Raw genomic sequence first — 27666 nt, 5'->3', positions numbered from 1 at the left:
AGGGGGCTTGGACCCGATGATCTCTTGTGGTCCCTTCCAACCCCTACAATTCTGTGATTCTGTGATCTAGTGGAGGTCTGGCAGCACATGGGGATGGGGATGGGGATGGAGACATGGTCCTGAGGGATGAGGTGAGCGGGAGCTCCTTGGAGCTCACCCCAGCTTGCTTTGGGGTGCAGCACTTACGAAAGAAACACATGGCATGAAAAGCTGCGGTTCTCAATAGCACATGACAGGGAAGGCCCTGGGCAGTGCCCTTGGCACGCAGGGATGTACCTCTGCTGGCCCATCTCTGCCCAGAGCGCTGGTCCTGGTGCTCCACCTGTAGCAGCTGTACCTGCGCTACCTCGTGGCTACAGCACGCAGGGAAGTTGTGTCTGCACCACACTGCCTGGGCGCAGAGGCAGATTTGTGCTGTATCCTGTCTGGGGTGCAGAGATGTCTGTGCTACCTGTGAACGCATCCAGGTACCTCCCGGAGCATCCCCACTGCCCCTCCACGTCCCTGCCAGCAGCACAGGTTTAGGGAGAATGGGAGGCCTTCGGGCTGCGGTTTGCTTAGCACCCTTCTGTTTCCCTGCGCTGGCAAACAGGCATCCAGCATTCCCCAGCGAGAGCAAGGCAGTGTTTCAGCCCCATTCACTCCTTTTACTTTTCTTACATTTTTTAGTCTGCTTGGGCACCAGTTTGCATGCTTGGTGCGCTTCTTCCAGCTGAAGTGTTGGTGCTTATTTTGCTACTCTGCTGTTCCAGCCACAGCAAGAGCTGCATCATTTTTCACACCGTCAACCCCATTTCCAAGGTCTCCTTGCTGCCTCCTGGGTGGGTTTCTGTATCCACTGGCTGCAGACCTGGTCACTGTGCACCTGAGCAAAGAGCTTCTCTCCAGAGCCCCAGCTGCCACAGCCAGATACCCTTTAATTCCATTTTTCTCCAGCTGTTGGGTTAGGGGATTTTCTTTCCAAGAAGGGGTTTCCCCCTCGGTTGGAGGCTCAGCCTTCCTGGTACTTTCACCTGCCCGTGCACAGGGGGGCCCCTGGCCCCACTCACAGCGTGCTGGGACCGACTGCCCTTCCTCCCACAGAACAAGGTCTTCATTTACCGGGGCAAGGAGTACGAGCGCCGGGAGGACTTTGAGATGCGGCTGCTGAGCCCCTTCCCCAACGCTGAGAAGCTGAAGACCACATCTCCGCCCGGCCCCGACATCACTGGCTCCCCGGGGCAGTGTATCCTGGCAGCGTGGGCACGGGCAGGGCGGGCGGCTCCCTGGGCCCTCATCCCCACGCGGGTCCCGCAGCACCTCCCGCGCACCCCCCATCCCCTCTCCCCTGCAGCCCCAGCCCCTCAGCCCCGCGGTGCTTGAGGCTCCTTCACTCCCGCAGACATCCAGTGCTTCACCGTGCAGCCGGTGGAGGAAGCCAAGGTCCGGTTCAAGGACAGGAGCATCCCGGAGCAGATCACCAAGTGAGTCCCCCGGCAGGGACGGGTGCACCGCCTGGTGTGGGACACCACAGGGACGTCTTCCCCTGCACACGTCTCTGTGCCCTGTCCCTTCCCTCCTCTGCAGCTTCTACAAGGCCAACCACGTCCAGAAGTTCAGCTACTCGCGGCCCTTCAAGAAAGGCCCAAAGGATCCAGACAACGAATTTGCAGTGAGTGCTTCCAGGGGCTGCCGGGACCCCAGGACGGGGGGAAAGACAGAGCTGCAGGGGCCCTGAGAGGAGCCAGGTCTCAAGGGGATGCAGAGGGACAGGGGGCTCTGGTCCTGGGATGGGGAAGGCGGCAGCCCCGTGTGGGAGCCCCCCACCCCGTGGGGTGGCCGGGGGCACCCTGGGGTGACGGGGAGCGGGGCGGTGCAGTGACTGCTGCCCTGCCTGCAGACCATGTGGATTGAGCGGACGACCTTCGTGACAGCCTACCCCCTGCCTGGCATCCTGCGCTGGTTCGCGGTGACCACCACTACCACGGTGAGGAGGGGGCTGTGAGGAGAGTGGGGCCATCCCCAGGCACCCCTTTCCCGGGCTGCCCCCTGCCCAGCCAGCAGCTCCACTCGTGGCTTTTACCCCTCGGTCAGAGTGGGGGGAGCCCAAAGCCCAGGGGGGCCGGGTGCTGCGGCAGTGAAGGCAGGCAGCACGCAATCTGGGCTGTGGCACCGCTCTGCTGCAGAGCCCCTCTACAGCAGCACAAGTGCTGTCACACGGCGTCCCCGGGGTGCTCACTGCTGTTGCACAGCGGCCCCCACAGTGCCAATGACGTTTCCGTAAGCTCCCCACTGAGCTGCCCCTGCCACGCTGTCACCTGGGCTGCAGCCTCTCGCCTGCAGTGAGAACCCTGCAGGCAGCCCGGAGCCAGGGACCCACACAGCGCGTCCCCGCAGGCCACCAGCTCAGTGCCAGAGGCTCGAGGGGCTTCTTGGGGCCCCCGGGGCGAGATGTGCAGCCCCGGGGCTGGGGAGGGCAAGGCTGCAGGCCAGGCAGCTGCTGACCCCCCCTCCCTGGGCATAGAACATCATCTCCCCTCTGGAGAACGCCATCGAGACCATGATGAAAACAAACGAGAAGATTCTGAGCGAGATCAACCGGCACCAGAACGACCCCAGCCTGCCTGTCAACCCCCTTTCCATGCTGCTCAACGGCATCGTGGACCCCGCCGTCATGGGTGGCTTCGCCAAGTATGAGACGGTGAGGACCGAGGACGTGCGGGTGCTGCCCCGGGCCGGTGCTCTTGGTGTGGGGACAGAGCACAGGGCACCAGCACCACCCTGTGCCCGTGTCAGCCACCAGCGGGACTGAGCGGGGCTCGCTGCAGGCCTTCTTCCAGGAGTCATACCTGAAGGAGCACCCCGAGGACCAGGGGAACATCGACAAGCTGAAGGACCTGATCGCCTGGCAGGTACCGCCTGTGGCACCCCGCCAGCAGCCCTGGCCCAGGGAGCCCAACGATCCCAGCCAGACCCGCGCCCTCTTCTCCTGCAGACCCCGCTGTTGGCAGAGGGGATCCGGATCCACAAGCGGAAGGTGACGGAGGACTTGCGGCCCTTCCACGAGCGCATGGAGCAGTGCTTTGTGCAGCTGCGGTCCAAGGTGGAGAGCCAGTACGGCGTGCGGGAGATGGTGAGTGCCAGGGCAGCGTGTGGCACCCGCAGGGGCTTGCTGCACGAGGTGCCCCACGTCTTGGGGCAGCGGGTTGGGCCCCATAGGGCCACAGCTGCAGCAGCAGCAGGGCTGGGGGCAGCGTGCGTGTGGGAGCACAGGGTCTCTGCCTGCCCTGGGAGCAGGGACGACTGCCACTGGGTAGCACCGCAACCAGGAGGGGCGAGAAGGGCGAGAGGCTCCGTGCCTCACCCCTCCTGGTTCTTGGTCCCCCGGCGCTCTCAGATCTCCTTCGAGGACCGGCGAAGTGGGCGACCCCGGTCTGCAGCCTGGGGACCAGACTGGGACCGGCAGAGCCACGTTGGAGACAGGCGAGTGCGGTGTTGGGGAGGAACGCTGGTGGCCCTGCCTTACCCCCTGCCACCCCCACAGCCCTGAGCCATTCCCACTCCCCAGGGCACCACACGCTTCCCTCCCTCCTGCCCCAGCGCAGTGCCCACCCAGCTTCCCTCCCTGGTGCTTTATGCCGAGCCACATCTTAGGGGCCCATCCCACCACGCCACCCCCATCCCATTGGGAGGACACAGAGCAGACACACCACGTGCAGCCCTCCCAGCTCACCCAGACACCGCTGTCCCTGAGCCATCCGTGCCTCTCCCTCTTGGTCCCACCTCAAGCACCCGCTGCTGAGCTCTGCCAGGGTCGGTGCTGGTGCCTGGCTCAGGGCGGCCGTGCCTGGTTGTGGCCCGGCTGGTGAGCAGCACGGCCCCGCTCCCACTCCCCTGCACTGGCCGCTCACCAGCCCCAGTCTCTCTGCAGCACGGAGGCACCCCCGACCCCAAAGCCTGCCCCACGCACTGCCGAGGGCGAGGACCGCAGGAGCGAGCGCAAGGAGAACCGCTCCAGCACCTTCTTTGGGTACTGGCGGCAGGAGACGCGCCTGTCTGTCCCGGAGCTGCCAGAGCCCAAGGTGATGGTGCCCAGCACAGCCCTGCAGCCTCCCTGCTCGCTCTGGGCTGACGGAGGGGAGCAGGGGCAGAGCTGGAGGCGTGCGGGGCTCAGAGCCCTGCAGACAGAGTGCTGGGGAGCATCGTGCTCTGCCAGAGGCTCCTGCGCTCCCGGGCCGTGGTCCTGCCCCCCAGGCACTGAGCCCCCTCTCCGTGCCCCAGGATGACAAGCGGAGACTGTCCCGCAACATGAGCGAGAGCAGCCTGGGCAGCTGCGACGGGAAACAGCCGCCACCGAGCCGCGAGCCCAGCACTGCAGGTACCCCCAGCCCCGCAGGTACCCCCAGCCCCACAGCCTTCCCATCCCCTGCAGCCCCCTGCAGCCGGGGGGCACCTCCCCAGCCCCACAGCCCCGCTGGCATCCAGCCCCTGAGAGCAGGGCTGCAGCCCCAGCCCCTCAGCACTGGGCCCTCGCTCCCGGGGGTGGCCACGGGCAGCCCAGGGCCCCCGGAGCAGGCCTGGGCCCCCCGGTGCTGTGCCAGCCGTGCTGCCCAGCCCGCCTTCCTCCACAGCGTTGTCCCCGTCCCCCACGGGCTTCGGCGGCCGCGTGAAGAGCGCGAGCAAGGCCCCGCCGCTGCCCCGCAGGATCAGCCCCACGGTGTACGAGGCCTTCCTGGAGCAGAGCGATGCTGCCAGTGGGGGGAAGGTACCGCACGGCCCTGCCCCGGCCCAGCCTGGCCCCTGCCCCCCGTAACCACCCCTCTGCTCACAGGCGCTGCCGTCACCGACAGCGGATGGAAGCAGGGCGCTGAAGTCACCCCCGCCTCCACCACCGAAGTCCAAGCGGCTGTCACAGCTCTGAGCTGTCCCTGCCCTGCCCGTGGGGGCTGGAGCACGGGGCCCTGCCCCGGCCGCCCCCCTGCCTCTCCCACAGCGCTCGCACCAGAAGCACCCGCGTGGCTCCAGGACACCCCGTGCACCCTGAGGTGCTGCTGCCCTCAGCCTGGGACCCCAGCTGGGACCCCCCAACCACTGCTCTGCTTCAGACCTGGCCCGGCCCTGCTGCCTCCCCCACGCAGCCCCCCAGTGCCCTGCCTGCAGGCTGCCAGGAGGACTGCCATCCCACCACCGCCACCACCCTGGCACAGAGCGAGCCGGAAAGCTCCCTGCCAGCTCCCTGAACCCCCTCATACCCTTCCTCTGCTGCCCCCCCCATCCCACAGCACTGGGACGCTTCTGGCCCTGGCCATGATCGCACAGGAGCCAGCCAGGTCGGTGAGCACAGCCTGGGCAGCGCCGTACCCTGTGCAGTGCCATCTCCCCTGCTGGTATCCAGCCTCACAACCCCACCTGTGCTGAGCTAGTACCGCTGCAGCCAGCGGCACGGCCCCTGCCTCCCTGCTGCAGGCAGGCTGCAGCCACGAGCCGACTAATAAAGGACCCACTTGTCAGCCAGGTGCCCTGCAGTGTTCATCAAAACCCAGCGCACGCTGCAGCACTCGTCCCTGCCCCACAGGGCCCCAGCATCACACCGTGCTCCAGAGCTGGGCCTCGTGGCGAGGAGAGCCCAAAGCAGCCCCACGTGCTGGGGCTCCTGTTCTCAGCAGCGGGGCTGTGCCAGGTCTCGCACAGGGACAACCAGCTCGCCACTCTGCCTGCAGAGCTGCACCAGGCTTTTTATTTCCCCCTGGCGTTGCAGGCTCAGGAGCCACGTTTACAGTCTTCTGTACTAAACAGCAGGAACCCAGACCCACACCGAGGGGACGGGGAGGGACGGGGCTGCCTGCAGCAGGAAGCTGCCATCAGCGGGTTCCTGGCTACGAAGGAGGGCACGGACTGGCTCCCCAGGCCGGGGTAAAGAAGGGGCACAGAGAGACGACGCCTTGTGCCACCAACACGACGTCTGTGAGCAGCGGGGCTGCACCGGGGCTCCCTCCGTGCTGAGCAGAGCGACAGAGCCGCCTGTCCCTCGCCGAGCCTGGCTCCTCACAGCGGGTTTGCTGAGGAGGCTGCCAGCCGCTTCCCAATGTAGATCCTGATGGGAGACAGAGACTGTGAGGAACCTGCCTGGGGAGAGCCCGGCTGCGAGGCGTGAAGGCAGCAGCCACAAAGATGACTGCAGCTGCTGGGAAAAGCACTGGGAGAGCTCCCAAGGAGGAGCAGGAGAGTTCCTCCCCTCCCAGGGCGACAGCCTCCTGCCAGGGCAGCCAGAGGCCCCCAACGGCAGAGCAGGGCTGTGCCCCGCCAGCACCCGGGGGTCGGTTCTGGCCCTGGCAGACTCACCCCAGTCCCAGCGTCAGCACGTGGCTGAGCAGCAGCGAGGGGATGAAGAGCAGCAGCAGCTCTGAACTGAAAAGCCTCTTCTTCCTGCCCACCGCCCCTCCCGGCAGGCTCCACAGCACCGGCTGCGGGGAGCACACGAAGGCAAAGTCCCTGGGAAGAGCGAGCCTTAGGGGCTGCGCAGGACGGGCAGGCACGGCGGGAGGGCGCGGGGCACGGCCGGGCCTTACCTCGCGGGCAGCTGCTCGGGGCAGCGGGCACAGCCCCGGCCGAGGGCTGCGGGCAGGCGTCTCCCCGTCCGCTCGGCGTCCTCCGGAGCGTCCCGCTGGGCGCGGGCGGCCGGCTCCGTCCCCGGCGGGGGCTGCGGGAGGCCCGGGGGGGCCCTGCCGCGGGGAGGGGGCCGCTCGCCCGCCCGCCCCGCTCCTTCCTCGCCTCGGGCCGGGGGGCCGGGCGCCGGCGGGGCTCTGCGGACACAGCCCGCCGGTCACCGGGCGCCCCCCGGCCCCGGCCCCGGCCCCGCCGCCCGCCCGGCACTCACCCGTCGCTGCCGTCGGGCTCCAGCTGCGCCTCCAGCAGCAGCCGCTCCACGTCGGCGTGGCACGAGGAGGGCGCGGGGTCGGCGCCCCCCGGGCCGCTCCGCAGCTGCACCCAGGAGCCTGCGGGCAGCCGTCAGCGCCGCGCCCGGACCCCGGACCCCGGACCCCCGCCCGGCACCCCCGGGCCGCCGCCCCCCGCCGCGCCCCGCGCACCCCCAGCACCTGCCCCGCGCCCCCCTCCCGCCCGCCCGCGCTCCCCGCAGCTGGGCTCGGGGTCACCCCGCCGGCTCGGGACCCCTCCCGCCCCCCGGGCCGCGCCCCCCGCGCACCGCCGTCCGCCATGGCCCCGCGGGTCGCCGCCGCGCTCAGCCCCCGCAGCCACCGGCCCCGCGGCTCCGCCGGTCACGTGACGCCCTCAGCCCGCCCCCCCCTCATGTAAATAGAGCCACCGGCACCGGGAGCCCGCGCGTTAAAAGGGCGCCGGCTCCGCCCGCCGGGTCCGCGCTGCAGGCGGCCGCGCGCTCCGCATCGCCCCTTTAAGCGGCGCCTACGTGCGGCGGGAGACGGCCGCGGCGCGTGCAGAGCTGCACGGAGCCCCGGGCCCCGCCCCCGGCCCCGCCCCTCCCGCCCCGCCCCTCCCCGCACGCGGCCGTTTGCTTCCTCCGCCGTTTTATTGCTGCCGCTGCCGCGCCGGGCTCGGCCCCTCCCGGCCCGGGCCGCGCCCCCCAGCCCCGCGCCGCCGCCGCCGGTGCCGGTGCCGGTCCCGGTCCGGTCCCGTCCGCTCCGCTCAGGGGCTGCCGCCGGCCCGCGCCGCGCCGTGCTTCTCGGCGAACCTCCTGCGGGGAAAGCGCGGTCAGGGACCCCCGAGACCGGCCCCGGCCCGCAGCCGGGAGGCTCCGCGCAGCAACCGGGGCTGGGCAGGGCGGGTCGCGCCGCGGGACCCCCGCACAACGCCGGGCAGCGCCCCCCGCCCGCCCCGGCAGCAGCCCGGGCAGGCCCGCGCCGGGCAGGGGAGCCCTCGGGGATCGGCAGGGCCCCAGCCGCGCGTCCTCCCCCTCTGCCCGGCTCCCGCTGTGCACCCCCTGTGCCTCCCCTTCCTGGACCTGGTCCTGGGCAGGGCTCCAGGTGAGGCGGCCTGAGCAGGCACTGGGAACAGGAGACCTCCGGAGGCCCCTGCCCCAACCCCAACCCCAACCCTTCTGTAACTCCCTGACTCCGAAGGCAGAGCGTAACCTTCTGAACAGCCCCGTTCTGGTAGAGCAGCCACAGGGCTACTGTAAGAGCCCTAAATTAAAGGGATCTTTCAGAAGAACAGACCTCTTTGAATTCCTGCTGACAATGAGCTACCCGCGGTTATGTAGGACCAGCCCTTTAAATACAGGCACTTGGAATTTGCCCAGCTCAACATCCAGCCACGGGAATTTCCTAAACTAGTCCTAGTAGGGAGAAACTGACAGTGTCGTAAAGCCATAGGCTCTCCACGGTTAAACTGATCCCCGACTCTTCAGAATCTGCTCACGAGCACTCTGGAGCAAAGCTCAGTGCTACACCTGAGCTCGGCACCAGACAGAATCTCCCCTTTACTGCAAGACCCTACTGATCAGGAACCTCCCCTGGTAGCAGTTGGCCTTTTATCACTCTGGCCTGAACCAAAGGCTGTTACCTCTACCATCTTCTAAGGAGTCAGCCAGGCTCACCTGGAGACACCTAGACACCAAGAAACCATTGGTTCTGCTGGAAGCTTATTCCACTGATTACAGATTTCCTTCTCAGAAATAAGCCTACAACTTCTAAGCATTAGGTACTATTCTGCTTTTCTCTGCCAGATTAAAGAGCCTGATTCCTTCACCCAGAAAGATAATTACATACAGTGAGCCATCTCATTTACAGTAAATGTAACACACTTCGCTTCCCCTCGTATTATTTTGTGGCTCCTCTCCAAACTTATCCTGAATTTTCAGTATCTTTTCTAAAAAAAGTACCACACGCCAGAATTGGACACTCATCCCAGTAGTTGCCTCATCCAGACCACGCACAGAGGTCAGACTCCCTCCCTGTTCTCTGTTAGTATTCTCCAGCTATGCTGAGGAAGATTAATTACACTATCCCTGTTGCCAAACAGCAAGCTTCTTTTCTAAAACGAGCATTCCACAGCATCAATACTATTTTCAATGAAATCTATAGTCTCACAATGACTTCTATCAGTCAAATATGTTACACCAAAGAACAAAATCCTTTTTTTTTTTTTTTTCTTTTTTTTTTGCCAAGCCTCATTCCTCAGAAACTGTGTTTCTGGCAACCAGCTTCTGTCACACCCAGTCCCCACAAGCAGAAGCCCGGTGACAGTGCAGGAGACCCGGTGTTTCCCAGGAACAACAATGGGCTACGCGCTTGGAAGAGGTGAAGCAGGCAAACACCGGCCTCCTCTGTCCTTCAGCATGGTTCACTGCCCCAGCCCCACCCCACCTCGATCCAAACAGGTCCCTTGGCGCAGCAAAGGCCGAGCCTTGCTTGGGGCATACCCTCCTGGGGACAGGTGGGGCAGGGGGGCGATGCTCACCTCCTGGCATAGTCGTACAGCGCTCGCTTCCGCTCCTGCAAGGACAGGTGCCGCTCCACCGGGGACTTTGCGAATTGCTTTGTAGCTGGCTGGAACAGAAAACACAAGAGTCATCAGGAGACGGTCAAAGCCAGGAAATCTCCTTATTGGCCCTGTAAGCATCCAGCACGCCAATCTGGTCTCCAATTTAAAGTGCTCGGTTCCCCTGACATCACGGCTAGTTCCAAACAGGCCATTGTGCTCTGGCTGCGAGCCATCAGAGAAGGGGAAACATCACAACTGCCAGAAGTACCTTGGAAGTAGGCACAGCTACGGAGCCCTGGATGCCAGAAGCAGCTGCAGCCTGGGAGGTAGACGGAGCAGGCAGGTCAGCACCAGCCTCACTTTCAGGGAAGAAGGGCACTCTCCCCTCCAGCAAGTTGGCAATGGTGGTATCCACACAGTTCGTTTGGGCTGTAGGAACACAGAGGATGTGTCAGGAAGCCGAGTTTCCGGACTGTAGCATGCTCTTGCTGCCATCATGCTCCACAGTGCAGCAGGGACAAGGGTTTCTGCTCTCAGGTATGATGGAGACGTGGCATGGAAGGTGATCTGTTCCTGCTAATACCCTAGGCCTGTGCTTACCCAGGTCTGTCCTGATGACCTCCAGAGGCACATGAGGCAGCACCTCCTTGACCCGCTGAGCCATTGCTGTGATCCGCACATCCTCAGGAGCAAAGGACCCAACTCCAGGCAGGCTGGAAGGCATCCTGGGCCTGGCTGCCAGAGGCTGGCTCGAGGCTGCAAGAGAAAGAAGAGTGGGCACAAGAAGGCAGCCTACAGGTACACGGCCTTCAAGTTGCACCAGCTCCACTGCCCCTATGAATGGGGGTGGTAAGAAAGCAGGACCTCCTGCACAGCACCACCACATCTGTGCTGAGGAGCAGTGATCCTCTCCTTACAGCTAGCAACACCCACAGCCCAGAGCACGCAGCTACCCCTGTCCCTGGGAGGATGTCACACCTCTCCTCCTCTCCCACCACGCATCCGTAACCGAGAGCAGTCTGAGGCTTCCCCAAAGGCAGAGCCTAAGCGGCCATTCCACAGCATGGACACCCACCTGGGGCAAAGCGGAGAAGCGACGTGTGTCTCAGCCTCTTCATGTGTTCAGCTTTATCTGCTGCAGTGAGCCGTGTGGATACCACACCCAGCTCCATGGCCAAGAGCTGCAGAAATGTAGAGAAGAGTCACATGTACACGGCACACAACATGCACCACCCAGGCACTCTCATCCTGCAGGGAGTGTCAGATGTACAGGCCTGCTTAGAGCCACACTGAGGGGGGAGAGGACAGGGAATTGATTTCTCCAGGTCCTCAGTGATGCATTTCAGTGTTGCATGGAGCACATGAAGGACCAGGAGTATGCAATATCATCCTGCCAAAACAGGCTGACATGGAGATTCGAGATCTTTGGTACAGGAGCTATGATGTACCCAGCACTAAAGGGAAAGGTGGAGAAACAACCACTGTTTATTTATTTGTGATATTATGAAAGGGGAGTTCTTAGCACGAGAGGTTTGAGCTACATAGGGAGACCCTTGATAACTGGCAGAAAGGATAAATGGGGGATGGCAAGTAGGCCACGGAAACTGAATAATTATTAAGGGGCGATAAATACAGGCCAGAGTCCCCATCACAAATAACACCCATCCAGAAATACCCTTTGCAACTTTCCTTACACCCCACTCTCCTCTGCGACCATCCCAAATCGCAGTAGCCCTACACATCCCTCTCCCACATCATCCTCCTACCTCCTGAACTCGGAGCGCAAAATCCTCACTCAGTTCTTCAGCTCGTCTGGGGACAGACGGCATCCACCTGAATGGGGACAACAGCACTGGGCTGACTGCCTCACGGGTTGCTGGGGGAGCCAGCCCCATCCGGGACCAACGGTGCGATCCCCACCTCAGCTCTCCCTGCTCACCCCACCTCTCCTCCCACGAGATGAGTGTCAAGCTTTACCACTAGCATCAGGGGCAAGGCATGGCCCAGAGGACAAAACCGGCTCATCTGATCTTAACGCTCAAGCAGAACATGCAAGTTATCTCCTAATAAAGTTCCCGGAAAGGCCCCAAACGAGGAGATGCTGCCATTTACATGGGAGTAGAAAGCACATCAGCAAGACACGAGCCCGATGCAGCTGGCTTTTCTTTACTGAAGAAATGTTAAAGACTGCTCTTTACCGCAATACCCCAACCCCTAAGTGCACACCGGAAAGAATTCAACTCCAAGCCCCTTCAGCTGCCTCCAGACCCTTATTACACCAAAGCTAATCAGACCTGTCTGGGGCCCAGGTGAGCCTGGACTGTGTCTGAACAACCTCTGCAATTCACAAGGTATTGCAGGGAAGAGACAGATGCTAGAGGACAGAGCTGCCTGCAGGGCGTCACCCATGGGACACCCTGAGCAGCCCGGGGGTGAATTACAGCAGAGGATCTAACTTCAAAAATATACCCAGCAAACTTGAAATAAAAGCCCCATGAGACTCGTCTCCTTCACCAGCTGAGAGCAGGAATTGAGAGCCCTCTGCACTTCAGAAACTGGCTGGAAGGACCTGGCACAGAACAATAATGCCGGACAAAGCCATGCTGTGATACCACAACGAGGGTGCACGTTAGTGCATGCCAGAAGACCTCTTACTACAGTTGCAAAAAGTCAGGCTCTCTGCCCACCCTAAACCCTGCCCCAAATGCAAGACAGAGAGAGAGATAGTACCTTACTTGATAAACTGTGAAGGGAACAAAGAAGGTCCAGAGCAGCTCTGTGATCCAGGAGGAGTCAGCCACACTCTGGGGAAAAGAGCACAATGAGGTTATGGCCCACAAAACATGAGCTACTCAGGTCTCCCTCGGGGAAGCAGGCGGGCAGAGCAGAGCTAAGGCCTGGCAGTGGGGGACGGATACGTGGGCAGAGATGCAGATGAGTGGGCAAGAGAGAAGGACAAACCCAGAGCACAGTGAGCAAGCCCCAGGGCAGATTCACCTTCATTAGTCCTTGCCAGGCAGAGCAAGAGAGTCAGTTTTCACTGCTCCAAGTCATCTTTTCCTCCCACTAGGACAGCAAGATTTTCCCTCAATATCCCCACATTCTCTACAGGACCTTGCCCTTAGAAAGGACTGACAATGCTTTAAGACCTGTTAACGCTCCCTTAGAACCACGACGGGAATCACACGCTGATGGGAACAGCCCGCATAATGCCTCAGCTCCCAGAAGCTCTCTCTCCACTTGCAATTTGCATTGTGGAGCTTTAAGAACGACTCTTCTCTTTGAAGATAAATCATTAAAGGCAAGCTGTAATTCATGACTGTCTTCCTATTTCTGAAAAGTAGTAAATAACCTTTTTCCTAAGAAGGACTGCGATGCCTGCCAGAAGAGAGTGGCTGAGCAGTGTCACAGGTGCACGGTAGCAGAGGGCTCTCTGCCCTTCCCAGCCTGCTCAGACTCAGAAGCTGGTCTGACTGTGAGCACACAGCCAAACTGAAGAGCTCCAGAGAATCCTTCCAACCTAAACTTTTCAATGATTCTAACGAATTTGCTACCAAATGGACACTGTTTCTAGGATTTCGGTAGTTGGTTACTTTTATCCTGCAGGTGACCAAACTTTCCACAAGCTGGTGAAAACAACACCTCAAAATCTACAGCCCATAACGTAGCTCCCTTGGCTTCTTCTGCCTGTGACCTCATCCTGGACCAAAGCATCATAGCTCCAAGACAGGCCTTGCACCTGGTTTATTCAACAGCCTGGAAAAGGTGCTATAAATGAGAGAAGCTCAGAAACCACAGCCACCAAGGGGAAAATAAAGAATTAATCTCCTGAGTAAACAGATTTGAGATTTAAGAAGCCTGAAATCAGAAGCCTTATAGTGATCCCAAGAGCCAGTCTTCAGAGTAACACTGCTGTGTGCCACAGAGCGACACCTCCCTCCAAGGTTCCAGCCAACTGCAGCTAGAGAAAATTCTTTCTTAAACCCTGCCTTGGGCGTTTGCTCAGACTGGTGTCCATGTGCCTATGTATTTATGTATCAGATAAGTATCTAAGCAAGCTTTCTGTAAAGCACTGATCGAACCATCCAAAGCATCCCATCTCCAGTCCTGAGAAATTACTGATGATTTAAAAAGACATAAGAAATCCACTGGGATTTACTTTGCCAGTTTGTATGAAGGACAAAAAATACATCGCTTCTGAAGGTAAAAGTCTGAGCCAAGAAATTGTTATAACCAGCACCTTCAACCAAATAAGCAGTTGTGTGTGTGTTGTTCTCCCTAACATTCATGAAGGAAGAAGACAGACAGACAAATTTAAAGATTTCCCTACAACTTGTCATATTTCACAGAACTTCTTAGAGGGATCAAAACCATAACAAGACAACATATTCATCACAAACAACCCAGGACAGGGCATCTGTCCCACCTCACTGAAGAAGTCATTCAAAAATTTAAAGTATCATCACTGTTAGAAAACCACATCTTAATCCCAAATTGAACTTGTGTATTAACAGTACCTAGTTTCAGCAGCTGCAAAGATTGCTGCTGTGTTTTGACAAAAAAAAAAAAAAATAAATCTCACTCTTAAGCAACTTCTCCACTGTGCAAGCAGCTATCCTCAATCTCTCTGCCTTATCTCCGATAAGCTGATTAAGCTGGATGCCTTCAAATCCTGGTCTGTGGATTGTGCACCATGCTTACAGCCTTCCTGAGCTCCCTCTAGTCCCACTTGCTTGGCAGCAGGGTTACCAGAGCTTTGCAGCCTACTGTAGCAGCAGTTGTCACCATTGCACGTGTGCAGCTAACACCCTTTTCCTTACTATACCAGCTGCTCCTCTTGTGCATCCACTGGCTGTGTTAGACTTGTAATATTGGGATTGCCTCAGTAACCCAGCTCGTTCGTTATTCACTAAGGAAATTGTGCCAGCAAGAATCTCAATACCATGCTCCTGTGGACAGGAGCACTAAATAGCATGTGACAAAGAACTAACAGCTAACAGAATCTCACTTGAAAAATACCTGCCTGCTGAGGTTTTGCTATGGGCAGTGATGTTTTGTGACCTGCTGGCAAGTGGCTTTAAACCTATTTAGTGCGTCCCGCCACCTTAAAAAGATGAAAATGGAAAACCCAGTAAAGCACCTAACCAACATAAAACGGGTGTTTTAATCAAGTAAGCCCATAAGCCACATCAAGAAGTAAGAAATTCAACAAAATCTCACTGTAAATAAGATGAGAGCAGTTTTACTGCTGTCAGTTTAGCAGCACTAGTACTCTCGTTGTGAACTTTGCCACTTTTCTGAAGCTAACATTGCATCATATTACATATCTGCACTTAGGAAACATGAATTCAAGAACCTGATTTGGAGAGCCTTGCAAAACTTTCAGTACGTCACTCAGTCTCTAGGGGGGCTGCAGTTCTTTCAAAACATTTTAAAAGAAGGGAACTAACCAAAAGGGTGTAAGACTCCGATGGTCATGGAAGCCAGACAGCATATTGTTAGACAGCCAAGCCACTAAGAATGTCTACCAAAACTGAGCGTAACTAAAAGAACATTGATTTAGTTAGCTCAAGTTCTCCAGAAAAGGCAGCTGAAAAGCAAACTGCAAACATGAGAAGCTCATCCCAGGATGACAGGGAACCAGGCCAGGCTGCGCTACCCACAGCCTTCAAAGCAGAAGCAAAGTTAGCGACACCACGGACACCCTGACACAGCTTCCAGAACTCCTCCTTGCCCAGCACCACCAGACTCACCACGGTGATCAAAGGCCTCTGAACCTGTAGGGCAACTGGCTGCACCACGTCCAAGATTGAGAACGGCCAAGAGCTGAAAAGGAAGAGGACAGCTGCCAGTGAACCCCGAAGCTGAAAGAACCCCGAAGACAGGTGCTGCAGGAGCACTCGTTCCTAGCACCTGAAGCGGAGCAAGCCGGCCCGGCCGTTGGTGGCAGCCTCCTCGGGGAAGAGCAGCAGCGGTGGGTTCTCTCTGTGCGACGAATACGCCTTCAGGGAATCCACCAGCTCTGCCCGGCTGCCTGTCACTCCCAACTCCATGAACCCCCGTGACCAGCAGATGAAGCCAGGAGCACCATTCAACGCAGGCTGCGGGAAAAGATAAGAACAGGGAAGAAATGACACCCTGTCCGCCCTTCAAGGCCTACTTTCTCAGGTGATAACGGGAGACGAAGCTTCTGCTTATTAGCAAAAATGCCTCTGGGGGCTGAGGGAGCAACCTATATGCTAAAAATGCTAGCAGCAGAGAACGTGCTACCGCCAGGTTTCAGTGGCAGCTCTGGCCCATTTCCTGGGAATTTTAATTCCCGATCCTCAGTTCAGATCATATCCCATCCATCTGAGAAACAAACTGCTCCCCGCCCTGGGTGACGGCCACGTTCCCCACGTTTTCTCTAGGAGCTCCCAATATGCTTGGCGAAGGATACACTGCTTCCAAGAGTTACTTTTCTCCAGGTAAGGACCCAATCTACTGCCATTCAGGACATAATACCAGTTAACTCCCAGACACATTTGAGGCCTACGGATTCAGGGACTCCATACACAGGAAACTTTGTAAGAATGCAGGGAAAGTTACACAGCTGCCAGCCCAGCACAACCTGAGCACACTGCTTGGGCGCAACTCCTCTCGGCGTTGCCTGTGCAAGGCAGGCGGCACCCAGACACGGCACCCAGCGCTGTGAGAAAAGCCCACAGCCAGCCCTGCTTTGGACATCACCTACCCCAAGGGCCACGAAAAGATACAGATGCTAGAAAATGCCCACTCTCAACAAAATCCCTCCCCACTGTAACCCTCACCTTGTTTCAGTTTGTCATGCAGGCATGAAACCAAGCCTCAGGAAATAAAAAGAGTCATGACTCAAACAATCCTAGGTTAACCCACAAGAACTGAAAAAACTCAGGGCAATACCTGAATTCTGAAACAGCTCTCTGCGCACTTCTCATGCAGAGAGATGTTTCCAGACCCACCGTGCCCTGGCTCTGCATTGCTCACCGTGTTACATGAGGTCAGGAGGTTGATGACGTTGTGATCGAATTGTGTCACGTGGTTGGCAATGTACACCTGCACACTGACGTCCCGAAGCCGGGGATCGCTTTGCTGCACAAACAATCCCAGCACTGAGCACATCACACGTACAATAAACCTACAGCAGAGAAAAAGGGTTTCCTCAAGTCCCACAGTCTGAGCAACAGCTGTCTCAGAACACCCTACAAGCAAGAACCTAGGAACTTATGTGATTTGGAAAAATATACTGGTACAAAACGGTGATGGTGTGGCAGGTGTATGGACTAGGAGTTGTTAGGGGGCTGCAGCTGGAGCCAGAAGCTGCCAGCACACACCACGGGGCAGCAAACCATGCAGCCTCCAGGCAGGACATGCAGCGATCCACGTGCTCCAGATCGAACCTTGAGCGCACAAGAGCAATTGCCAGCTTTGATCTTGGCAGGAAGGCGCCTTTATAGGTCCCTGGGACAAAATGTTCTTGAAGCACAGCTCCCTGTAAACCTCTGCCCGAGCCCAGCCTCCGTGGCACAGGCCCCAGGCTTGGGCGCCCCCCCCAGCCCCACCGGGTGCCCGCACGCTGCCCCCCTTCCCCCCAGGCTCACGCACCGCCGCACGACGCTGTCGGGCAGGATGCAGCTGACCAGGAAGACGTGCACGCCGATGAAGAGGCGGAGGACGAGCAGGCAGAGCCCCACGGGCGCGTAGAGCAGCAGCGCCAGGAGCAGGAACCCGTCGGTCGGCAACCTGCGGGGCACAGCGCAGCGCCCGTAGCCGGAGGGCGCCGGGGCGGCCCGCGGATGGGCCGGGTCACGGAGAGGCACCCCCGGCCTCGCCCCCGGCCTCGCCCCCGGGGCGCACCGTACGGGGCCCAGCGAGACCCCCGGCCCGGCCCCCGCCCCCCCGGGCTGCCCCTTCCCGCCGGGCTGCCCAGGGGCGCCCCACGGCCCCCGCAGCGGAGCCCCAGCGGCACGCGGCTGCCCCCGGCGCTCACCGGTGCGAGTCGAAGAGCCGCTCGGGGCCCGGCGCCGCGCCCGGCTCCATCCCCACGCGCTCGGGGCCTCAGCGCCGCCCGCCGCCCGCCGCCATCTTCCGCCGCCACCCGCCCGGCCCGCGCGGGGCAGCCTGGGAGGGGCGGCGCTGTCCCGGCGTGCACCGCGCCGCGGCTCTTCCCCCCCGCCCCCCCCCCCCGCTTTGCCGGGGCCCCGGCGCTCGGGGCCGCGGGGAGGAGGCTGCGCGTCGGGCAGGCCCGGAGAGCTGCTGCGCCGCACGGCCCGGCCCGACCCGCGCTGCCGCTACCGGAGCGCCCCGCGCGGGGACTACCTCTGCCGGCAGGCCCGCCGGGCTGAGAACTACAACTCCCAGCGTGCCCCGCGGTGGAACGGTGCCTGCCGGCAGGCGTACCGGGCTGAGAACTACAACTCCCAGCGTGCCTCGCGGCGCGAGGCACCTCCCAGCAGGCTTGCCAGGGTCAGAACTACAACTCCCAGCGTGCCCCGCGGCGCAAGGCACCTCCCGGCAGGCTTGCCGAGCTCAGAACTACATCTCCCGGCGCGCCCCGCGGCTGGCAGCATGGCGGCGCTGGCGCGGTGGGCGCGGGCCGGGCCGTGGGCGGGCGCGGCGCGCTGGGGCCGGGCGCTGCGCGGGGCCGCCGGGACCCCCCCCCCGCCGCCCCCTCCCCCGCCGCCGCCGCCCCCTCCCCCCGTGGGGCGCCAGGCGCTGGCGGCGGCGCTGGGCGCGGGGGCGGCGGCGCTGGCGGTGCTGTGGGCCCGGCAGGCCGAGGGCCGCCCCCCCGCGCTGCGCGCCGCCGTGCCCGCCCCGCCCGCCTCGCCCCGCGCCGCCTTCAACTTCATCGCCGATGTGGTGGAGAAAACGGCGCCGGCCCTGGTCTACGTGGAGATCGTGGGCAGGTCCGGGACGGGGGGGGGGGCTCTGAGGGGGGTCTGAGGGGTGCGGAGCTGGGGCCGTGCTCGGGGCAGGGCCGGGGGCTCGGGGGGCTTCGTCACCCGCCTTACCCGGCCGGCAGCGCACAGCCCCCCCCTGCGGGCGCCTTCCCGAACGCCTCCTCGGAGCTAGGGCAGGCGGCGGCCGCTGCTGCCCCCTCATCGGCACGGCCGCTGGTCGGAGGAGCCGGCCAGGTGAAGCCAAGGCCAGGTGAAGTTGGCTGGCCTGCGTTTTGGTCGTGGTGTTCTTGAAGGCTGCTGTGATGTTTCCCTCTTCCCAGCCCTCAGGAGCCTTCCTTAGACACTGGGACTGTTTGAAGAGCACCAATAGCAGACTCAAAGGGACACCAAGCTGGGGGATGTGTCGATCTGCCGGAGGGTAGCGAGGCCCTGCAGGGGAACCTGGGCAGGACGGGTCGATGGGTGGAGGCCAAGGGATGAGATTCAGCAAGGCCAAGTGCTGGGTCCTGTGCTTGGGGCACAACAACCCCATGCAGCGCTTGGGGCAGAGAGGCTGGAAAGCTGTGCAGAGGGAAAGGATCTGGGGGTGCTGGTCAATGCTTGGCTGACCATGAGCCGGCAGTGTGCCCAGGTGGCCAAGAAGGCCAGTGGCATCCTGGCCTGTATTAGAAATAGAGTAGCCAGCAGGAGCAGGGAGGTGATCATCCCCCTGTACTCAGCTGTGGTGAGGCCACACCTCGAGTACTGTGTTCAGTTCCGGGCCCCCCACTACAAGAAAGACATCAAGGCCAAGTAATTTGTCCGGTGAAGGGCCTGGAACACAAGCCCTATGAGGAGCGGCTGAGGGAACTGGGGTTGTTTAGTCTGGAGGAGGCTCAGGGGAGACCTCACTGCACTCTACAATTACAGTTGTGGGGAGCTGGGGGTCGGCCTCTTCTTGCAGATCAGCAGCGATAGAACGGGAGGGAATGGCCTCAAGTTGTGCCAGGGGAGCTTCAGGTTGGAAATGAGGAGAGGTTTCTTCTCAGAAGGAGCAGTCAGGCGTTGGGACGGGTTGCCCAGGGACATGGCAGCATCACTGTCCCTGGGGTGTTTAAGGGAGGGTTGGACGTGGTGCTGAGGGACACCGAGGGGTCATTTCTACTGCAAAAACACAGCTTTGTTTCTCACAATTTAGTGGGTGATGGTGGTAGGGGGTGATCTTGGAGGTCTTTTTCAACCTCAGTGACTCTGTGGTCAGTCTGCTGCCCCCCGTCTGGTCCCACTGGCTTGTGTGTGTCTGGTTGGCCTCAGTGGTCCCCACCTGAGCTTCTGTGTCACGCTGCCTTCCCACAGATACCGCCTCCTGGCACAGGAATTCGGGATTCCTGAGAAACGAAGGGTACAGACATACCCTTCCCTTCCTAGGTGGTTCTTACCTGCTCCAAGGCAAAGCTCTGTGTTCAGGTTTCTTCTTTCCCTAAGTCCCTGCCTGTTTTTCCTACAGAACCTGCACTGTCCCGTGCAGCTCTCCAGCCAGGTGTGCTTCCCACCACGTCCCTGTGGTCCTCACGGGGTTACACCTTTGCTATTGCGTGTGGCTTTGTGGCTCCTCCTGCTTGTTCCCCCACTGTGTGCACATCTGTGCAGACCCCTGGGATGGGTGCCTGCCGGGGGGAGGTGAAGGAGCCCCCGCATTGTGCTGCCCCCCAGGCACCTCCTTGCTGTTCCCTGCTGCTCTCCAGGCCTACCAGCCCGGGCACCCGGCCTGCCTGGGCTCCAGCTGCTGCCCCAGGCCCCCACCGGTCCCCTCCGGGTCCCTGCCACCCCCGTGACCTCCGCCCACCTTGCAGGCACCCGTTTTCGGGCCGTGACGTGCCCATCTCCAATGGCTCGGGTTTCCTGGTGTCTCCGGATGGGCTCATTGTGACCAACGCACACGTGGTGGCAAACCGGCGGCGCGTGCGGGTGAAGCTGGCCAGCGGGGAGCAGTATGACGCGGTGGTGCAGGACGTGGACCAGGTCGCAGACATCGCTACCATCAAGATCAAGCCCAAGGTGCGTGTTACTGCTGCAGAGGGGCTCCCTGGGCAGCTCTCCGCTCACCCTCTCCCTCTCTTCCAGCGCCCGCTGCCCACCCTGCCCCTCGGCCGCTCCTCCGAGGTGCGCCAGGGAGAGTTCGTGGTGGCCATGGGCAGCCCCTTCGCCCTGCAGAACACCATCACCTCCGGCATCGTCAGCTCCGCGCAGCGCGGCAGCCGGGAGCTGGGCCTGGCCGCCTCTGACATGGAGTACATCCAGACCGACGCTGCTATCGACGTAAGGGAGCCGGGGGGACGCGGCGGCTGGCACCCCTTCCCACGGCCCTCCCTGGGAAGGGGGAGCTAGGGAAGGGCCCTGGGTGCCGTGAGGTCCGAGGAAGCTGGGCGTGGAGGGCTGGGAGAAGGGGGTTTCTGGCTGGTGACCTGGCTGTTTCGTGGCCCGACCCCTGTTCCCTGGGCTCTGCCTCCTTGCTGAGGGTTGGGCTGTTTGAGGGTGTCTCTTTCACGGCCTATTCACTGCTCTCTCTCCTGCTGCAGTTTGGGAACTCCGGGGGTCCCCTCGTCAACTTGGTAAGTTCTCCCACGGGTACGCTGGTGGGCTCTGCCTCCTGGGGCTGGGTGCTCTGGGTGGCAGCACTGTGCGGGCGCTCGCAGCTGTCGGGAAGGAGGGGACTGTGCATGCTCCAGGCTCCCTGAGGAGGGAGCAGGGAATGGCCTAGGGTGGGAGCCCTGCTTGGTCCTGTTCAGCAGCTGCTCTAGGGAGCCCACACCGATGGAACTTGCACGGCAGAGCCAAACCTCGCCGTGGTGAGGCCGGCATGGCTGATGTTCTCAGGGCACGGGGAGAGTTGCATGGCTGCAGCCTCTGGGGCCCGTCCCTGCCCAGCCTCAGGCAGGCTGGGGAGGGATGGGGGCACAGGCAGGGCTCTGGGTTTGCGTTCTGCTTCCCCTCCTCTCCATAAAGGTGAGGGCTGGAGAACATTGTGCCCTTTTCCCTGCAGGATGGAGAAGTGATTGGAGTGAACACCATGAAGGTGACGTCAGGCATCTCCTTTGCCATCCCCTCAGACCGGCTGCGGAAGTTCCTGCAGAAGGAGGAACAGCGCAAAAGTGAGTGGGGTGCCTCCCCGTTCAGGTGTTGGGGGAAGGAGAGCAGGAGGAGGAGGGTGGAAGCAGGAAGCACTGGCCTAGCTGGACTCTCAGCACTTCCTCAGAGAGAAGGGCACACGTAGCAGGAGGAGCGTTGTGTGGGGGTAAGATTATTCCATCTGGCACGAAGCAGTGAGTGCTTTTCCCAGGGGAAAGCTGTGTGCTGCTTCTGTGGCCACAGAGCATGAAATAACTGGCCCCAAGGAGGATGCTGGCCTGCTGCTGCTGCAGATAACGACTTTCAGAGCGCCCCAAGTAGCTTGCAGCTAAGTCCCCAGAGAGTAGGTGAGCGCACCGTTTCTTGAGATTCAAGAAGGGGAAGGATGAGCTGGACCCTGGAGGCTACTTAGCCCTGTGGGTACTGCCAAGGTAAAGAACAGAAACATAAGTACAGAAGTCAGCTGTATCATAAATGACAAGTGGTTAATTTAGTCCCGTAGAACAGTGCCTGTTTGGTTTTTTTTCTTAGGGTTTTTGATAATTTGTTTAATGCAGATTCTTGTTATCTGATTCTGTGTTAATGTTATGGAGGGATGCGCTCAGGCCAAACAACCACAACTCAAACCAAGAGAGCAAAGTGTGCAGTGTAGAGCTGCTAAAGGAACTGATGTTTTGTGTTGGTAGGGGATCAGAACCGCTGTGCAATGTCTGCTGGGGGGTGTGTGTGCTTTCTGATCTGCCTGGCTCGGCCCGGTGCTGTTTTGAGCGTGTCTGTTTGCAGCCCTGCCATTTGATGTCCCTTCCATCGGCAGGCTCTTGGTTCGGTAACGCCGAGACAAAGCGCCGTTACATCGGGGTGATGATGCTGACTCTTACGCCCAGGTACGTGCTCTGAGATCAGGGGCCAGCAGGCCAGCCTTGTGGGGGTATGGTGACTGCGAGGGGCTCTTCCAAACCAACTGGCAGTGCCAGGTTTGGGGAGAATTGTCTTCGCAGCTCAAGCATTTAGATTCCAAAATCTCTTTGCTGGTGTTGTGGTTAGACTCTAAGTTGTGTGTCAGGGGTAAATTAGAAACCTGCAAATTTCTATGCTTGTGGCAGAACATGCAAGCAGATAAAAAGTCCCTAAGTCTACCACATCGGTGTCTTAATCCTCATTAAGAGGAGTTCTGCAAAGAGCCCTTGCGACGCCCTTGCCTGAATGAGCAGCCACCAGAAATGTGTAATTAGTAGACGTTCATTGTGCCAACTGAAAGTTGTGATGAAAACGTTGGGCAGGTTGTGCTCTGTGCGAGGAGGGCTCTGGCAGGCGGATTGCAGTGGTGCAGAAGCAGTTCTGGGATCTGGGACGTCCAGAACAAGGAGTGGCAGGGGTGCCTGCGGTGGAGTTCACTGCCTGGGGGAGGAGGGGAGGGGTGGGAGAGCAGGCCCCGTGCTGGCACACACAGCGTGGCTGTCTCCCGGAGGGCCGTGTGAGGGTGTTGCGTGTCAGGATGGAGCTGGGTGCTGCCTCTGGACAGAAATCATGGTCCTAACCAGCATGGCACCGGCAAGGACCCACGACATACGAGCCAAACCAAGCACCCTGGGGCAGAGCTCTGGGCAGCCCTGCACAGAGCATTGCCTGGTGCTGCAGGCCCTGGGAGGGAACTGCTGCAGCTCTGTCTGATCTCCTGCCTGTGGCCTCCTAGATGCAGCTGTCAGGAGAGCGCTGGATCTTCACTCTCATCCCTGAGCAATTTCCTTTTCAAAGGCAGAGTGCCTGCTTTGCTTTCTTGGCTGTTGGAGCTACCTCTCAAGAGATTCTTGGGGCTCAACATGTTAGCGGGGTTGATGCTTGCCACGTGCTTGCCAGGAACGCATTTGAGGGCTGTGCTTCTGCCCTTGCTACAGCTCTGGTGGCTCCTGTGTGGTTGGCTGGGATTGTGCACTGCACACCACCAGCGGTCTTGGTTCCTTGGGTGGGCACGCAAACAGAGGAGGAGATGCGCGGCACCTCTTGAATTTTGGGGCAGCAGTGTGGGCAGGGAACATTGTCAGCACCGGTGGCATGCCCAGCAGGTGGTGCTGGTGCTCAGCACGAGAGCTGCAGCTGGTGCATGAGGAGCTGGTGGGGCAGCGTGCTGCGGAACAGGACACCATGGGGAACAGGCTGTGGTGAGGGCTCATGCTGCCAGCCAAAGGTGGGGCTCTGATCAGAGAGCAGAGCCCATATGGGCACCCTGTTTTCTCCCATGAAAAGTCCTTGCTGAGATTCACATGGCTCTAGAGAGGAGAGAAAAATTATTTCTCTCCTCTCTAGAGGAGAGAGAGAAAAATACAGCTAGGGAACTGCCTTCTCAAATAATATTTAGTGTAGAGCTGGTGGGGGCCTGAGCTCCTGCTGTTGTGCCTTATAGCACGGAGTAAGTGAGGGTTGAGCAAGGGACTTGGGGAACAGAAAAGGAAATAGGTGCTGACTGTTGGGAACAGGTCCTATGTGAAACAGGAGCTGGTGGGGGGCGTTACTAGAGAGATGTTAAAACATGGGTTGGTTTTTCATGCTGCGTGCAGTAGAACTTGCTGATGTTGTAGGATTTAAAAGAGCAACCCTTACAGAAGCAAAATCTTACTGGCTGTCAAAAGCTCAGATGCAGCATTTCAGCTCAGGAGCTTCCAGAGCAGGCAGCTGGGGAGGGAGCTATCTCATCCGCAGCAGGCAGTGTAGGAGATGGGTGGTGGTGCAGGCAGGCCCTTGATCTGACCGTGTGTACCGGGGCTGGCTGGGGAGGAGGAGATTTTCTGCATAGAATCTCATAGGAGGCTGTGTCTTGGATTTGTGACCAAAGCAGTGTTGGTAACACCAGAGCTTTAGCTACAAGCACTGCATGCACAGTGCCAAGGCCTTCTGCGTTCCTCGCGCTTCTTCCCACTGGGAGGGGACACCGACGGGATGTGCAGGCCACAGGGCACTGTGCCCAGCAGTAAAACTGGGGGAGCTGCTCAGGGGCTGGCTGGTGCCAGTCTGCAATGGGAGGCGCTGATACCTCTGCATCCCTTGTGGTTTTGTTTGCTTCCTCCTTTCTTCACTTGCTGACTTGTCTTTACCTCAGCTCACAAATTTTCTTGCTTCTGCCCTTCTGATTCCATCCCCCGTCCCACTGGGGGGAGTGACTGAGCGCCTGGGTGGGGGCTTACCTGCTGGCTGGGGCTGACACCCCACCGCAGCCTGGTCTGGCCGCTCGTGGCACGAAGGCACAAAACTGTGGGTTTGTTATGTTTGTGGAGACACCTGCTGAAGGGCACGCCTGGTTCTGTGTTAGTGACGGAGGTGAAGCAGGCTGGTCGTGGTAAGTACGCAGCTCACATCACATCGGTCGTCCTGCTGACAGGACGAGGGGCAATGGGCACAAACTGAAACACGTCAGATTCCAGCTGAATGCAATAAATCGCTTTTTTTTTTTTTTTTTTTTTCAATTGTGACGGTGTTCAAACCCTGGTGCAGGCTGACTAGGGGTGCGTGGAGTTTCCCTTCTGGGAGGCATCCAACACCGGACTGGACGCAGCCCTGAGCAGCCCATTCTGGCTGCCCCTGCTTGAGCAGGGTGTTGGACGAGGTGGCCTCTGGAGCACCCTTCTAAGCTCATCGGTGCTGTGATACTGCGGAATGAAGAAGGGACAGCAACTCACAAAGATCTGGGCAAAAGTACTGTGCAACAGGGGTTCAGCATGAACCTGCGTAAAGCGGGGAGTCAGCTGATGAAATGGGTACCTGGTGGGGAGCAAGGAGCTGGGTGCAGGATTTTCTGGGCTTACAGTGGATCAGAGCTGGTACAGTATTTGAGAGAAGAGGGCAGTTCACGTGGTGCACAGCTGTGAGGTCCAGCTGGAGTGCCGTGTCCACTGCTTTCAGGAGCAGGTAGCATCCGGATAGGAGCAGAGAGGTGCAGAATTCAGAACTAGGGTTAGAAAACCTGATCTGGAGGAACTGGTATTGTTCAGTCTAGACTCCAGGGGAGAGATGTAGGCGTACCTCTGCTTGACACATCTGGCAAAAGGAGGGGGCATAGCTTTTCTCCTGTGACCTATCTGCAGGAGAGAGAAGTGAAACCACGGTAGGGGAGGTGCAGATCTGATACCAGGAAAAGCTGTCTGACATGGGGCTACTCAGACATGAGGAGTGCATCACCAGAAGCTGGGAGCCAGCCGGCCGCAGCTCTGGTAGTTTCCAGCTCCCCCTGGCATGCCCAGGACTTGCATCCTCTCTAGTTGTTGGCAGAAATATGGTGGTGTTTGGGTGCCCCCAGGGTCTGCAGCTGGTCAGTTCTGCAGCAGCACAGAAGGAGAGGTTCTGCACCACATTCCTCAAGCCTGTGCAGTCATAGCCAGGCAGGAATCCTGCTCTGCTCCCCAGCTCCTTACGATGCTGATTTTCGCTTTGCAGCATCCTAGCTGAGCTGAAGCTACGTGACCCCAGCTTTCCCGATGTTTCCTACGGAGTGCTGATCCACAAGGTGATCATCGGCTCCCCAGCCCATCAGTAAGTGCCGAGCTGTGCCTCGGGGGTTGGCATAGGAACAAGTACACGGGGTGGGATGTATTTAGCTCCGAGTGGTTTGCCCCAGAGCAGCAGGGGTTGGGCCCTGCAGACCACTCAGTCTACAGCAGAAGCTGACTGGTGGCTCTCGCCTGGGCTTAACATTTGGCCAAGCTACCTGCGGAGCTGGAGGAATGCCTGGCACAACAGCCCCAGCTTCCTGTAGTGCCTGGCTCTCCTTCCTGCCCGGAGGATGAAGCCGCAGACAAGCGTCTGCTTCGCCTGCTGTGCACTCCTGACTTCCTTCTCCCTCCAGGGCAGGGATGAAGGCAGGCGATGTAGTGCTGGAGATCAACGGGCAGGCAACGCGCCGCGCAGAGGATGTCTACGAGGCAGTGCGGACACAGCAGAGCCTGGCCTTGCTGGTGCGCCGTGGTTACGACACTTTGCTGGTGAGCGTCATCCCCGAGGTCACGGAGTAGCCGTGCTGCAGCGCAAACCGCCGTGAGCGCTGGCTGGCGGTGCTGGCCGAGAGCCGAGGACACAGGACTGAGACACATCTGTGTGCCCGCTGGGGAGAGACTGAGAGCTTGCGACGGACTGAGGGGCCAGGCGGGGGGCACGGCAGCGGGATGGACTCAGTGTGCAACCACTCCCCTCCCTGCTCAAATAAAGCACTTTTCTAGGGAGCCCCTCGGTGCTGCTTGGCCTCCTTCCTGTGGCGCAGGGTGTCCTGCACCCAGCCTGGGAGTGGTGGGCTGTGTGGGACCCTGTCCCTCCTGTCAGCCTGCAGCAGTGGGAGGACCAGCAGCCTCCCCTGTGCTGGGGGAGAAGTGTCCTAACACCCCCTCAGCACCTGCATGGGCTGTGGTTGGACTCCATAACGCACGGGCTTGCATCAGGCTGTGGCTCCTGAGGCCTCCTTCTCCGCTAGCGAGGGGCCCTGGGGTTGTTGCGGGGCCGGGCTTTGCAGTGGAGGGCTGTCACCACCTCCCTCACATGCAGGCTGAGATGGGCCTGGGCAGAGCTCGCTGATGGGGCTGTTCCCACAAGGCCTCAGGAAGGGGGCTGATGTTTTCCAGGTCAAATCACTCCCATGTGGAGCATTGCAAAATGCTCCAGTGTCAGTGTCCACATCTACTCCTTGGACATGGCTCTCTGGGTCAGAGTGAAGGGGTCTTCAATGTCACGGCCAAGCCAGCTTACGATCTGGCAGGAGTAGCACAGCGCCAGCCCCGATTTGGGAGAGCCTGTGAGAGGGCTGCGTGTGCCTTCTGGGCCCCCTCCCTCCTTCCCTCCCCTGGCCGGCATCTCTGCGCCAGAGCGCTGCGCTCCCACGCACGCAGCGGCCCCTGGGGACCCGACGGGCCCTCTGTTGCCTGGCCACGCTCCCTCCCTCCCTGTCCTCTGCAGCTGGCGGCCAAGAGCCTGTCTGCACTGGGAAGGAGCAGCCCAGGCTGTGCTCGCCTTCCTGGAAGAGCCCTGCTCCGCTCCAGCCCCAGCGCCCCTGCCAGCAGCTGTGGGAGGCAGGGAGCTGCTGGGGCTGGGGGGCCGGAGGGGCTGCATCAGGGCCCCGCTCCAGCATCAGGAGTGCAAGCATCCAGCCAGGCCGTGCCTGTAGAGGGGCTCCTGAGCCCTCGTGCACCCGTCATTTTTAGGTGATGAAGGAAGCACAGTTCCTTGG

At 60.1% G+C, this 27666-nt stretch overlaps 4 protein-coding genes across 8 annotated transcripts in view; 2 read left to right on the top strand and 2 right to left on the bottom strand.

The window, feature by feature from the left end:
• Positions 1–5493, top strand: part of LOC311435554 (dedicator of cytokinesis protein 2-like) — a 66479-nt gene extending 60986 nt beyond the window's left edge. Inside the window, exons 42-53 of the mRNA XM_084516677.1 lie at positions 1084–1225; positions 1382–1463; positions 1567–1651; positions 1880–1966; positions 2504–2680; positions 2808–2891; positions 2975–3112; positions 3377–3462; positions 3911–4061; positions 4261–4357; positions 4611–4744; positions 4811–5493. Coding sequence (XP_084372803.1) covers positions 1084–1225; positions 1382–1463; positions 1567–1651; positions 1880–1966; positions 2504–2680; positions 2808–2891; positions 2975–3112; positions 3377–3462; positions 3911–4061; positions 4261–4357; positions 4611–4744; positions 4811–4900 — 1353 coding nt within the window. The 3' untranslated portion in view covers positions 4901–5493. The remainder of the gene's footprint in view (positions 1–1083; positions 1226–1381; positions 1464–1566; positions 1652–1879; positions 1967–2503; positions 2681–2807; positions 2892–2974; positions 3113–3376; positions 3463–3910; positions 4062–4260; positions 4358–4610; positions 4745–4810) is intronic.
• A 201-nt stretch (positions 5494–5694) lies between these two features.
• LOC311435556 (uncharacterized protein) lies at positions 5695–7297 on the bottom strand. 2 transcript variants are annotated; one of them, XM_084516680.1, is made up of 5 exons: positions 7184–7297; positions 6857–6974; positions 6549–6782; positions 6322–6443; positions 5695–6073 (listed from the first exon to the last, which is right to left on the bottom strand). In XM_084516680.1, the coding sequence occupies exons 1-4, from the start codon at positions 7194–7196 to the stop codon at positions 6335–6337; spliced, it is 474 nt and encodes a 157-aa protein (XP_084372806.1). In that variant the 5' UTR covers positions 7197–7297; the 3' UTR covers positions 5695–6073; positions 6322–6334. The 2 variants fall into 2 exon arrangements, with proteins under 2 accessions (XP_084372806.1, XP_084372805.1); XM_084516679.1 differs by having other exon boundaries at positions 6322–6471; positions 7184–7293.
• A 209-nt stretch (positions 7298–7506) lies between these two features.
• AUP1 (AUP1 lipid droplet regulating VLDL assembly factor) lies at positions 7507–17601 on the bottom strand. Of its 3 annotated transcripts, XM_084516672.1 has the most exons (12): positions 17447–17601; positions 17062–17199; positions 16444–16594; positions 15352–15539; positions 15192–15264; positions 12169–12242; positions 11205–11271; positions 10514–10619; positions 10039–10194; positions 9707–9867; positions 9415–9503; positions 7507–7690 (listed from the first exon to the last, which is right to left on the bottom strand). In XM_084516672.1, the coding sequence occupies exons 1-12, from the start codon at positions 17494–17496 to the stop codon at positions 7642–7644; spliced, it is 1302 nt and encodes a 433-aa protein (XP_084372798.1). In that variant the 5' UTR covers positions 17497–17601; the 3' UTR covers positions 7507–7641. The 3 variants fall into 3 exon arrangements, with proteins under 3 accessions (XP_084372798.1, XP_084372799.1, XP_084372800.1); XM_084516673.1 differs by lacking the exon at positions 11205–11271 and having other exon boundaries at positions 12174–12242; XM_084516674.1 differs by lacking the exons at positions 11205–11271; positions 12169–12242.
• Positions 17602–18009: 408 nt separating this feature from the next.
• On the top strand, positions 18010–26671 carry HTRA2 (HtrA serine peptidase 2). Of its 2 annotated transcripts, XM_084516676.1 has the most exons (8): positions 18010–18362; positions 20189–20393; positions 20460–20654; positions 20915–20947; positions 21379–21487; positions 22279–22348; positions 25890–25985; positions 26299–26671. In XM_084516676.1, exons 1-8 carry the CDS (start codon positions 18025–18027, stop codon positions 26462–26464), a joined length of 1212 nt encoding a protein of 403 aa, XP_084372802.1. In that variant the 5' UTR covers positions 18010–18024; the 3' UTR covers positions 26465–26671. The 2 variants fall into 2 exon arrangements, with proteins under 2 accessions (XP_084372802.1, XP_084372801.1); XM_084516675.1 differs by having other exon boundaries at positions 20189–20654.
• The last annotated feature ends 995 nt before the right edge of the window (positions 26672–27666 follow it).

The sequence above is a fragment of the Aythya ferina genome (assembly GCF_964211825.1).
Source record: "Aythya ferina genome assembly, chromosome: 4".
Taxonomy (NCBI): Eukaryota; Metazoa; Chordata; class Aves; order Anseriformes; family Anatidae; genus Aythya; species Aythya ferina.
Note: the sequence above shows the minus strand (reverse complement) of the source record. Positions and strands in the feature narration are given on the sequence as shown.

Excerpts from the sequence above, each read along its gene's own strand:
- LOC311435556 (XM_084516679.1), bottom strand. Across the intron at positions 6,783-6,856 it reads GAGCCCGACGGCAGCGACGG|AGCCCCGCCGGCGCCCGGCC; the intron begins GTGAGTGCCGGG and ends CTGTGTCCGCAG. Across the intron at positions 6,472-6,548 it reads CCCGAGCAGCTGCCCGCGAG|GGACTTTGCCTTCGTGTGCT; the intron begins GTAAGGCCCGGC and ends CGCTCTTCCCAG.
- AUP1 (XM_084516672.1), bottom strand. The coding sequence starts at position 17,496 with ATGGAGCCGGGCGCGGCGCCGGGCCCCGAGCGGCTCTTCGACTCGCAC. Across the intron at positions 16,595-17,061 it reads CCCGACAGCGTCGTGCGGCG|GTTTATTGTACGTGTGATGT; the intron begins GTGCGTGAGCCT and ends TCTCTGCTGTAG. Across the intron at positions 15,265-15,351 it reads GCCGGCTTGCTCCGCTTCAG|CTCTTGGCCGTTCTCAATCT; the intron begins GTGCTAGGAACG and ends CTTCCTTTTCAG.
- HTRA2 (XM_084516675.1), top strand. The coding sequence starts at position 18,025 with ATGGCGGCGCTGGCGCGGTGGGCGCGGGCCGGGCCGTGGGCGGGCGCG. Across the intron at positions 20,948-21,378 it reads GGGGTCCCCTCGTCAACTTG|GATGGAGAAGTGATTGGAGT; the intron begins GTAAGTTCTCCC and ends TTTTCCCTGCAG. Across the intron at positions 22,349-25,889 it reads ATGCTGACTCTTACGCCCAG|CATCCTAGCTGAGCTGAAGC; the intron begins GTACGTGCTCTG and ends TTCGCTTTGCAG.